This window comes from Cimex lectularius, unplaced genomic scaffold (assembly GCF_000648675.2).
Source record: "Cimex lectularius strain Harlan isolate CLEC.00 unplaced genomic scaffold, Clec_2.1 scaffold78, whole genome shotgun sequence".
Taxonomy (NCBI): domain Eukaryota; kingdom Metazoa; phylum Arthropoda; class Insecta; order Hemiptera; family Cimicidae; genus Cimex; species Cimex lectularius.
In genome coordinates, this window is record NW_019392658.1 from 398,559 (window position 1) to 411,361 (window position 12,803).

General features: G+C 37.0%; 1 protein-coding gene across 1 annotated transcript; it reads right to left on the minus strand.

Moving 5' to 3' along the window:
- Positions 1-571: 571 nt before the first annotated feature.
- On the minus strand, positions 572-12,518 carry LOC106663379 (kallikrein-14-like). The gene is made up of 6 exons (XM_014388190.1): positions 12,409-12,518; positions 10,567-10,619; positions 6,423-6,517; positions 4,307-4,550; positions 2,475-2,612; positions 572-1,007 (listed from the first exon to the last, which is right to left on the minus strand). The coding sequence occupies exons 1-6, from the start codon at positions 12,455-12,457 to the stop codon at positions 786-788; spliced, it is 801 nt and encodes a 266-aa protein (XP_014243676.1). The 5' UTR covers positions 12,458-12,518; the 3' UTR covers positions 572-785.
- Positions 12,519-12,803: the final 285 nt, after the last annotated feature.

The following is a 12,803-nucleotide window of genomic DNA, read 5'->3' on the forward strand; positions in this document are numbered from 1 at the left end:
TAAAATTTGCAATAAAACATTAATCAAAGGATTGAAAAAAAATCCTACTCAATGACGAGAGGAGAGTAGCCCTTAAAAGTCCAGATGGCAGTCAAAGAGTGTAGAGAAGACCTGAAGAATGATAGTTTCTCCCATGTGCTGACCTCATGCCCGGAGAATCACTCCAACTATTATTGAGACATGATCAGTGCCTCCAGGACCTAATTGCCAGTCTCCATGACTTGGGATATCAGGTCGCTGTCGAAATTCCTCTCCGAGCACTGGATGGGACTGATGAGGGGAGACTATTTTTCCTGGACCTTGCACTTGTACATGAAACCGTGGGCGCATTGCATCGGATAGCAGATCTCAAGGCACGGAAAAACGAGGTGTTAAGGGAAAATTGCTTTCATGCTCCTTTTCTTCTTTTATTGTGCTCGTACAACATTGCTACATAATTTTGTATAAAATTGAAATAAGAGCTGCCCTTCATTATGAAAGATGTGGTAGAGAATTTTGAGCATTTGCTATTCTGCTGTAGAAAAAAAAAAGGTAAAGAAATTAATTGAGGTATATGTGTAAATACAAAATATTCGCCCATGATAATAATTATTTATTCTAATTTAATCAATATATTATACATTTGATCAACCCTGTTATACGCTATTTTCAGGATTTTTTAGTTAACAAACAATTCTCTTTGTCACAAGCTGCCCCTTCTCTTTGTACAAGAAGGAAAGAAAAATATATTCCTATATAATAAATTGTTAAATAATTAGCTATTACATGAATCAACTAATTGTTTTTCAACGATGAAACAGTTGTAAAACACAGTTACTGTGAAACCCTTCACATTGTTCTTTGTTGCTTCCAGAATTGTAATATGTCATCTTAGAAAGTGTATCTTTGACCCACGAAACGTATCGGTCCATAGCTGTGTATACAAACGGAAGGCCGGGGATTTGTTTAATCAAAAGGCCTTGTAGGTTCGTATTCATACTCAACGAAAGACCCAGACTGACGGGAACCTTAAACATACAAAAATTATAATAAATAAATTTAAAAAAGATGTTTAACAATAAAAGTATTTGTTTTTCACAAAAAGCTCCTAGATGGATCATTTTCAGTGGTCGTGCTATAACTAAGCAGACTTTAAATGAACAAAAATTAAAAAAGACTAAATTAAGAAAACAAAAGATATAGCCAGAATTATGCTTATGAAATAATTATTCAGATATCGTGAGATGCGGTCAAGTGTGATGTAGGTTTCAGAAAAACATTTTCTTTATCATGCCAACGTTTCGATCTTTTATTGAGATCATCTTCAGGGCTCAAAGTGTTTGTCTTCTGTGTAATTGTGCCATCCTTGCGTGTCGTGTTGAGAGTGCCAGTCTCATCTCAATACGCAAGGATGGCACGATTACACAGAAGACAAACACTTTGAGCCCTGAAGATGATCTCAATAAAAGATTGAAACGTTGGCACGATAAAGAAAATGTTTTTCTGAAACCTATATCACACCCGACCGCATCTCACGATATCTGAATAACTATCGATTAACGGCCACTAATCTATACACATTTCTTATGAAATAACATATCACATCAAATTGGCAACAACACTAATAAAAACCAGCAGGAATAGGTAGACCAAGATTTATGATAATGAACAAGTGACAGTACAAACAATATAACTAATAATCTCCAATTTTCATTATTGTCTAGAGCTCACTGCTAAGCTTAAGGCATTTTATCAGATCACAAAGCATTGTAAAGGACTCCTTTGTGTATCCTTCAGTCTCGGCTTTTCCTAGGAGCAGGAATTTTAGCCTGCTGCCTTCACACCCACAGAGATGTTACCCTGTTTTCTTCCTGTCAATGTATGTTGAGAAAGCTAGTTTCTGCTGATCTAAGTCTGCCTTCAGATTCTGCAGTGTCCAGTCAGTCAGCAGTCTTAACACCTACTTAGATTACATGAGATATAAAGACTGAAAAGATTGAAAGTTGCAAACAGATTAGCAGTTGAAAATCGAGTATTCACTGATAAATCAAAAATGGAAAAAATATTTGGTTTTTCTTAACATAATCAGCCTTTACTTCAACAAACCGCAATTAATAGAAGCAGCCAGACGAGCACATCAAGGCCAAAAAAGAAAAATATATACATAGATTTTGGACTTCTTGTTTATTTTTGTATATTAATTAATATTTGGCCATTATTTTAAACAAGTGTGTAATATTTAGTGACTGTTAATTAATGATTATTTGTAGATCATGAGATGTAGATCGCATTTCTCGATCTACAAATAATTTTAAACAAGGCTGAACATTAAATTGTGCTGAAGGTGAGTCAAACACCAAACAAGAATGAATATGCACTGAACTGACAATACATATTTTTATCAAACACATTGGCATGACATTACAAAATCAATTTGATCTTAAAACATGAATAATATTAAAATATTCATACTAATAATAACAAGTTAAATATACCTCTTTTACAGGAGTACTGCATAAAACTGGGGCATCAACGTTGATGATTTCGTTTTTCTCTTTGTACTGTTGAAGGCATTTATCTAATGGTACAATATTTATGGATTCATATAGTTCGAGTTGTCCCCCTTGTTTATTCTGTTTAAAAATAAATTAAACTGTTCAAAATTTACATTTAAATTATTAAAAAAATCATTTTAAAAATGACATAACAAAGAGTAATAACTTTTGAATAAAAATGTACTTTGTTAATTTTTTTATATGTAAGGTTATCATTTAAACCAACTAACCCACGGTTTAATGATTTTTCTAACTGGGCATCTTTGTAGAAAAAATTGTACTTTGCATTCGCATATTTTCTCCACTAATGGAAAAACGTTGAATCATTATTATGAAACCTAACCTCTCCTTACTTTAACACATATCTATCCTAACCCTACATAACGACCTAAACGCAACTCTAACTGTAACCTAACCTGTCCCTGATCCTAACCCATCTTCCACTCTAGCCCTACTTAACCCAACACATTTCTAACCCTAACCCTAACCTACCTAACTTAACATAACCCGTACCTTATTGTAATCCTAGCACATCTTCCACCCTAGCTCTACTTAACCGAACACATCTCTAACCTTAACCCTTCTGAACTTAACCTAACTATAATCCTACCTTAGCCCTACTTAACCCTAACCCTACATAACTTAACCTAAATCTCATTCTAACCTAACTGTAATCCTAATCCATGTTACACGCTAGCCCTACTTAACCCAACCCATCTCTAACTTTAACCTTACCTAACTAACTTATCCTCTCTCTAACCATAATCCTACCTTAGCTCTACTTAATCCAACCCATCTCTAACCCTAGCCCTACCTAACTCAATCTAACCTGTCCCTAACTGTAATCCTAACCCATCGAAAACCTTGACTCTTCTTAACCCAATCCACCACTACACACTAACCCTAACCCGCCCTCATCTGTAAACCTAACCTATCTTTCACCCTAGCCTTAATTAACCCAACCCATCTCTAACTAAGGTTAGAGCCCATCCTAATTTAACCTACTCATCTTACACCCTAGCCCTGCTATCCTAACCAAATCTAACTTGTCTCTTACTCTAATCCTAACCTAATCCAACCAACCCATGTGGTCCCTGGGTATTGCAAAATCAATAACAAAGAAATTGTGTATCCACATATATCCATATTAATTTATGTTGTCCAATAGTAATATATGCCAATGAGGTCCATGATTTTATTATTCATACTTGTTTAAAATATACTAAAAAACTACTGATTGCCAGAAACTCAACAAAAATTTATGCTCTTGCTACTCAACTATACCTTTTGTAAAGACTGTCAAGTATGTTGGATTGCATTCTTAGGTTTGATTTGCATATTGGATATTGAATAATATTGTCAAAAATTCAATGAATTTTTAACTTTAAGGTAAATATGCCGGATGTCATAAAGGCTCATTCACTGTCAGTGGTAATATGTAGTTATAGAGCGTGAAGTTATAGAGTATGAATTGAAGGAAATTACAGAAGATTCCCTGTCATATCAAATGCTCACATAGAGCCAGTAGATGTACCCAGGGGTCTGTCATCAGGCCCACTCTTTTTATAATTCCTGTGAATGAGTTTTGAGGAGCAAAACAAAAGTTCTCCACTCTCTAACCAACATTGTATTCATTAAGCCTTCTTTTATGATAGAACTCCACATTACTTTCTATTCTGAGGCTTGTTATTTCCGCGTGAAATATAAACACTTGATGTTTTAAATAAAAATTATTAATAGGGTACAAATAGAACTTTTCTTTTTGAACTTACCGCCCACCAACCCGACACCTGCCCTTCACTATAGGACTTTGGTACAGTTTCTGAAAGCAAGATAGGGCAAACCGTTTTTGACAAACGGAAATTATAAAATATTTGAATAAGAGCGATGTTATTAAGGAACTGGTTTTTCTTGGTATAATTGCCATGGACGACGATATGTCTCACTGAATGAAGCCCTCCATGCATGCCCAACTGTCCTGAACCAGATCTTACTTGGACATCTTTCGGTTTAAAACTACAAAACAGAAATATTTATTATCGCTGAGAAAAAAAAATCTGAATGATTATCACTAATAATAAATGAATTGTGGAGTGTTTGAAGATGTAATTTATATCTGTGAGGTGTTATATCAATAAATTGAAATGTGTAACAATCAACTTTGACCAAAACTACTATCACTGATGTGAGAATTTTTTGACATTCTGTAAGTGTAGCAGTATCAGAAGTGTATCCATGGTATGGTATGGTGGAAAGGATGCTAGGAAGCGGGGTTTGTATTCCCCAGGCACTGCAGCCTTCTGGCTTATTGTACCTTCCTAGTTCCTTAGTTCAGTCAATAGACTCAATCCTTCTTCTTAGAAGTATCAGGTCATTGACTGTTGCTGCTGCAATTTGATTCCCTAAGTCTTTTCTGTACATTAGGTTAAACCTCCATCGAGCTGTTACTTCGCATTCGAAGATGATATGAGTGGCTGTTTCCTCCTCCTCATTACATAATCTGCAAATGGGATCATCGCTGTATATACCCATGTTGTGTAGATGTTTTCTCAGATACCAGTGACCGGTTAGTAGTCCTACCACTCCTCTGAGTTTGGCCCTCTCCAATTGTAGCAGTGTTTTTGCCAGTCTCGGTGAGGGTTGTTTCATCATACGTTTACTATGTCTAGCACCGCTAGAGTTTATCCATTTTTCCTTTTGTTTTGCTTGGATCCATTCTGCGATGGAGGATTCTATATTTGTTTTTGTTATCCCAAGGATAGGTTCGGGGCCTATGTATGGTCTTGCAGATCCTCTTCTGGCCAATCTGTCTGCTTTCTCGTTACCAAAAAATTCCCCTGTGCCCTGGCACCCAAGATATCATTAGGTTGTTGTGTTTCCCCAGGTTTTGGAGATTTTGAATGCATTCACTGACTAGTTTTGATAGTGATTCTTTTACATGCTAATGCTTTAATAGCTGCTTGGCAGTCTGATCTTATGGAGGTAGGTTTAGCAAAGTTTCTAATGCGTTTGTAGGGGTTGTTCTCATCGCCCCTGTGATATGCTGCCTAATGTTTGGGTAGCTACTTTTTGTTGAGCTTTGTTCCACCAGATTAGTGATCCATAGGTTATTCTGGGTCTTACTACTGCCGTGTATAGCCAATAGGCCATTTTCGGTTTTAGTCCCCAAAATTTGCATAAGGTCCTTCTTGTGGTCATTAGCGAGTGCAATAGCCATTGCTAGGCAGCTTCTGTATATTTTTACAAGTAGGGGGATTAGTAGTTTTTCCCTTTTGTAGTAGTACTGGGTATATCACGTCTGTTCCTGGAGATTTGAATGGGCTAAAGTTATCTATGGCCCATTCAATCTTATCATAGGTGATTACTGTTTTGGCTATTTGCCAATCTTCCCTTCTGGCTTTGTGGCCTTTAGCGGGTTCAGCACTCTCCTTTATCTCCAGGTTGGCAATAGTTTTGGATTCCGGAAAGTGTGTTCTTATTAGGATTTCTAATGTTTCCTTTCCGGTTTGTGTGTGTTTTCCATCTGGTTTTTTTAGTGTTCCGATGGGGTTTATAGGGTCTTTGGCGAGGATTTTGTGGAGTCTACTTGCCTCAGTGATGTTTTCGATTTCCTTGCAATATTTCCTCCACGATTCCTGTTTCGCCTTTTTTATCTCCCTATTGTATTCTGTTAGGGTTTTACTGTATTTTTCAGTATTCCCCGTTTTTTTCGCTCTATTCCAAAGTTTGCGAAGTGTATCCATAGAAAGTTTTACTTTTTCATTCACAACACCCCCAACTTAATTAAAGGTTTTAAAATTGTCATTAATTGTTCTAAGGATCTTTACAATGTTTTATTTAATTATATTAAAGAAATGTTAAACATGATATATATTAATTTGTACTTACTCATTAACTGCATTTGCTACCGTAACAACCCATTTACAATTTAATATTGCAGCATGGGCAAGGAATGTTGAGCCACTTTTCAATTCAACTTGGACCTATGAAATTTAAAAAATGTATTTAACAAAAAAATTAAATATCAGATATAAATTTGGAGATTTTTTCAACATAAAACTATAAAATTCTGCCCTTGTTGTCTGGTAGATCCATGCCGGAATCTTCTCAACATCCCCTTATCTTGTCAACATTCACGAGGCAAAGGACTAAAGTTACCCTTGAATACTGCAGCTGTACAGTTTTTTGCACTCCTTCCTGGTTCCATTTCTGGGAGCTTGCAACAACTGTGCAACCGGTGTGAACTGAACCACCGGAGTGTCTGTGTTCTTCTCCCCTTATGTGTCAGAAAAAAGTTTAGATGCGTCAGTGAGAATCGAACCCTCTGGGAATCTACTAGCAAGTGTTAACAACTTGGCTACCATGGTAGTTGTATCAAATATAAACTGAACTGATTTTCTTAAAAATATGAGATGGGTCGTAGACCTGAAAAAGGTTGACATGCAGGTAGTTTGTAACGTTAGGGACTGGGGAGAACTGACAGCAAACTTCCCAAGCTTATTTAATATCAAAAGAAACCATGAGTGAGAAAGAAGTGCCTGTTTCCGAGGAGCAACTGAAATTTTGATGCGATTAAAGGCACAGTACAGGGACAACATTCTGTCAAGAAATTTTCTGGAGGGCATAAAAAGATGGAGAGCGAGAGCCACATTCTCCACCCAAGGACAGACAAGTATGACTGAGGCCAATATTGAGGAAGCTTTTCATGTTGACTTTCTCCACAATCGACGGGCAATTAATGTGCAATGATATTCTGAATTACTGGATGCTGCAAAATTGTCATTTCAAAGGAAAAGGGAAGAAACAATCGGTCAGAAGTGTTATTCTTCTGCATGACAATGCCAGGCCTAATACGGCTAATGCTACGAGGCAAAAATTGGATGCATTAAGATGGAAAACAACTAGCCACCTTGTCATTTTCGTATTTTTGGAAGCCCTTGGAGGCCACCGTTTCGATACAACAATGAAGCTGTAGAAGCATTTGTGTTCCAAGAGTTTTTATTATGATTCAATACAAAAAACTCCTAATCGGATCGGGAATATGTGTTTCTAGGGCAGGAGAATGAGTAAAAACCTATCAATCCTGAATGTAGGCAATACTCCCACTTTTATAACAAAAAACAGAAAGGAAGTATTGGATATATCACTAGCCTCCCTGCCAATTGCCAATTGGGTAACGGAATGGAAAGTGACACCAGGTAAGATCTCCTCAGATCATTGTATTATAGACTTTGGGATCTCAGGAGAACTGAATAAAATAAGGTTTAGGAATCCAAACTGGGATACCTACGTTAACATTATTAATAATAATATTACAAGTCACACACTTGCTCCTACTAACGTAACAAAGCTGGAGCAGGCTGCTAATAATATCATTCAGGTCATTAAATCTGCCTACGTAGAAGCATGCCCTGAAAAAATACTATGCCAGAATCGACTTCATTGGTGGAATAAAGCTCTGGCTAGTTTTTCACAAGAATTTCAAAGGGTCAGTGTTTCACACAAGAAAGCCCTGCAGGGGAACTCAGAACAGTATTGGAGGGAATTTCTCTCCCTGAAAAAAGAATACAAAAAAGAGTTGAGGAAAACTAAACGAAAAGCCTGGAGGAATATTCAATATTGTCTGAAGACAGAGAATATTTTGGAAAGTGCTCGAATTTTTAAACTTTTGGAAAAAGATTACATTAATCCTCTAGGTTTATTACAGGATGAAAATGGGGAGTATTCCACAACTAACGAGGAGACATTGAACCTAATGGCCAGGGCCCATTTCCCCAGGTCAGACTCCTCCGATACCCAAACCAAGGAAGAACTACCTGCACCAAATTGGATTAAGGCACATGAGGTGATGCCTACAAATGGGCGGTACAGTCCTTCAAGGAGTTCAAGGCAGTCGGGATGGATGGAATATTCCCTGCCCTACTACAACAGGATACACCTAGTCTTTCTAGTACAGGTTGGGATCTCCTAAGGAGTAGTCTGGCATTGGGATACATACCTAAATGCTGGAAGGAAATAAGGGTAATTTTCTTACCCAAACCAGGTAAGGTCTCTTATCAATTACTTAAATCATACAGACCTATAAGTATATCTTCTATTATCATAAAAATAATATAGAAAATCCTAGGTAAATACATTAGACATGACTGTGGAATTAACACCATGATACATCCTAATCAGCATGCCTATTTACCAGGAAAATCAGTGGAAACTGCTTTGCATTCACTGGTAGGAAGGACAGAGAAATCATTACTCAATAATGAATGTACGTTAGGGTGCTTCTTTGATATCCAAGGGGCATTTGATAATGCAGATACTTCCTGCATTATATCAGCACTAAATAGATACAATGTAGACCAACACCTCACAGGATGGGTGAAAACCTACTTAGAGGGACGGATGGTAAATATGTGCTTAGGTAAAAGTATTCTGAGAATCAATGTCACAGGAGGCTGTCCACAGGGAGGCTGCTTATCCCCTCTTCTGTGGTTAATCACAGTAAATAGCTTAATAGAACTTCTGAATAATTCAGGTTTCTACAGCCAATTATTTTCAGATGATGGTACCATAATAATCACGGGGAGAGATCCGCTGACTCTTTCACTGCTGATGAATCTACAGCTATCAACATCTAGGCTGGTGGAGGAAACTGTTGAACTTATTAATAGGATTACTACCAGGTACGAGAATAGGGTAACCCTCATATGGATACTATGGCAATGAAGAGGCGGACAGCCTGGCCAAAGAAGGCTCAAATACTGCGTTTGTCGGGCCACAACCGGTATTACCCCACTCTATAAGCACAGCTAAAGAGAGTATTAATTGCTGGGGCATGAACAATTCCTTAAAGAATGGAATCTGTCCCCCGAACATAGGCAATCGAAGGAGTTTGTGAAAGAAATCAAACCAAAAGAATCGAAATGGCTATTCTCTAACTCAAGGAGGGGAATTAGGAGGCTGATAGATATCCTAACGGGCCATTGCCCATTGAGAAGACACCTTTTCATAACGGGTATTTTACCAGACCCCTTTTGCCGCTTCTGTGAAATAAAAGAAGAAACGGCACGGCACTACCTCGCAGAATGTGATAGGTATGCCAGGCATAGATTTGAAACTTTTGAAGGAGAGGACATCGCCAAATCACTCCCCAAGATAAAATGGTCCAAAATCTTGGGGTTTGTGAACAGGTCCAAGAGGTTTATGCAGGACGCGTGAGCCGACCAAGTCCCGGGCCTTTTATATACGGCCACATAGTTGTCAAAAAATTTGAAATGAACCTCAGCACGCAGTACGTAGGACGGACTGCTGAGCAAGGACATCGGGGAATTTTCATCAATGATGCATTAACACATTACAGACAAGCTAGAATATAATAGAAAAGGAAAAATTATTTTTATCTGGATAAATAAAGGCAGAATTCTTGCAAGGAAAGCTGCTCAAGGTGAAAAAAGAAAAGTAGTAAACTACGCTTTATTGGGAAATAACCGACTGTAGTGCAAGTGGTGGAGCTATTTTTGTCCAAACTAGTCTTCAGAATAAGTTAATAAAGACAATTAGTCTAACATCCTTTTCAACCATCTTAACACTTGAGAGACAAGTTGAAAAGCAAGGGAAAGGATTCTAAAACAGTTCTTAGTGCTGTGCCTTGTAGCAGATGAACAATCTCTCTTTGTCATGTTGTAAACAAGAAAACAAGCATTTCAATTTTATTAGTGGAAGTAAAAAAGACACCTGTGCAAAGCTTCATGTACATACTTACATTTCCACCTAAATTTACCCTAACACAATGTTTTGTGCCCTGAAGAAGAATTGATAAAAAACAGCCTGTTAAGCAAGACGTCAAGCTACCGATATTAAGTAAAATTGCTTAAGAGTGTGGTGGAATTCCTGATGATATCCCTCTAGCCCTCTCGCCGGACAACAATTTCTGTTTTCCATACCACCCTTATTATTATTATATTCAAGGCAAAATATGACTTGTAAATACATGCCTTCACAAACTTAAAAGAAAAAAAAAAGTATGATAAATTACCTGAAAGGGAGCTTTTTGTACAGGTATAAATTCAGCCTTTGTAAGAAGAAGAGCTGAAACATTAGTACGAACAAGATTAAACTTAAAATTAATCAATCATACTATAAAAGGTGGACATAGTAGGATTAATTGTAGAAAAAGGATCGCCCTCCTCGAGATTAAGAATAGGCCATGTGAGGTTACACACAGACTTACTTTTATAGCGTGCGTATGTGTCTGGCATGTAGAGAAATGTTGATGTGCTACATTGAATGGTACCATTCCTTAGCTCCAAATAGAGTGAATAGGCCACCCGATTTGAAAAGTGAGCTTGAGCACGGAAGTAAGTCCCCATTACAATTTTTCGAGGAAATAGGGCTGATTTATTGTGTAATGATGGATATTAAGTTTTGTGAGTATTGAGCCTGATTGTATTTATTAGCATGAATTTGAAATGTGAACAGGCCAATGGACCCCGTCAACCCTCAATTACATCAAGTACTCCACTACCCTAAGCTTATGTGTAAATAGGAAAGAATGTATTTAAGAGTGAGTGGGTTTAGATTTAGAAACTGATTTGGGTGCTGAAATTACTTAGCTCTTGAGAGCTCCTGAAGCCCAACCTCTACGACAGGGCAGATTGTACTTTGCCGGTGATTTTTTTTTGTCAAATATAGAGTTTAAAACTTTTTTTCTTCTGCAACCTATATAGGTTAATCTGTAACAACTATAATTATTGTCATACCTTGGAAAGTGGACTTTTTTTTCTATACAATTAAGTACTTTTCTCAGTGTTTCTTCTCGCACCCCTTTTGGGTGATTGCCTTACCTGGGCTGTAACCAGGCTAGTGCTCGCATTCACAGAGGAAATGTACTGATATTGGCATGTTTTTCCCATCTTCTTTAGGTGGTTAAGAGAGTTATTAATTTATAAATTTCCTTAAATCCTTTTTCTGAGTGGGAAATCTTGGCTTGCCTCATACCTGGCACTTTTATCCAATGCTTGAGTTTTTCTTTCTCAAGGGGATTTTTCAGTTTCAATTTTAGCACTTACTCCAGTGCACCTAGTTGTGGTTCTGGTCCCATTGGTGAGAAGGCTGCCCATTTTTGAATGTCAGACTGTTCATTTCCTTCTAAACCTTCATGTCCCGGAACCCACTTTAAAGTAACCTTGTATTTAACTAGAGCCATTAGGCAATTTAGACATTCCCAGACTAGTTAGGAACTGAAATTCTTTAGTGACTGTCAGAGTAGTAATTAAAAAAAAATCAATTCCTTTATTTAGAGCTGGAGTGCATGGACCTCAACTTGGAAAATGGTTGGGCCAAGGCCCTTTTACCCCTAGACCTACTCTGATCTTTGTTGATCTGCCTTTTTTCCAAAGATCTCTATGACCACACAGAAGTGTCTGTCGAAGTGGGATTTCTTCTCATTTAGTCAGATACTGTTATAGCCATCTCATTTATTTTAATTCTTTCTAGAATCTTATTTGTGGCTTCTCCTTAGAATCCTTTGTATCTCCCTCTGTTGGCACATAAATATGTAATGGTCGAGTTTATTGTAAATTACAAAAAAAGTGGGAATTAACGGTGGGCTGGGAAAAGTCGCAAAAAGAGTTGAGCTTATATAAATCACTAATACTATAAAAGCTGAACATTTTCAAATTAAGTCTGTTCTAATAAAGAAGTTAATGCTAATAATTTGATTTTCTTTCCAATCGCTCCATTCTTTGCTCCAATTCGAATTTTGAGTATTGAATTATCAAGTCAACTGTATTTCCAACGATGTATGGTTTATAGTTGGCATTTCACAAAAATAAAAAGAATGCTAAGGAAAGGATAATTTAAAAAAAATTAAACATACCTTGGACAAAGATTAAAAAGTGGGTAACACCCAAATTGTAGACAACCATTTTGACTCTTTTTCACTCAGAAATCCGAGCGATTCTAAAATTATAGCATTATACTGATTTATAAAGTTCTTTGTATTCTTTTCACTTGTAGAGATAATATTCCACTTTAGATAACACAAGTACACAACTAATTTCATATTAATAGATGATTATAGAATAGGCCAAGAGGTGTTATATCTTAAAAGTCCTCAAAAATTTTGAAGAGACAGGCCAAATAGATAAGCTTTGCTTCAATAATTCAGCATTGATGTCATTGATATAATTTATAATCAATGAATAGCTCTTCTTTCCATGTAAGGTCTTGGTCGAGATAAAAAAGTCAGTGTCACGGAGCGGGATTCGAACC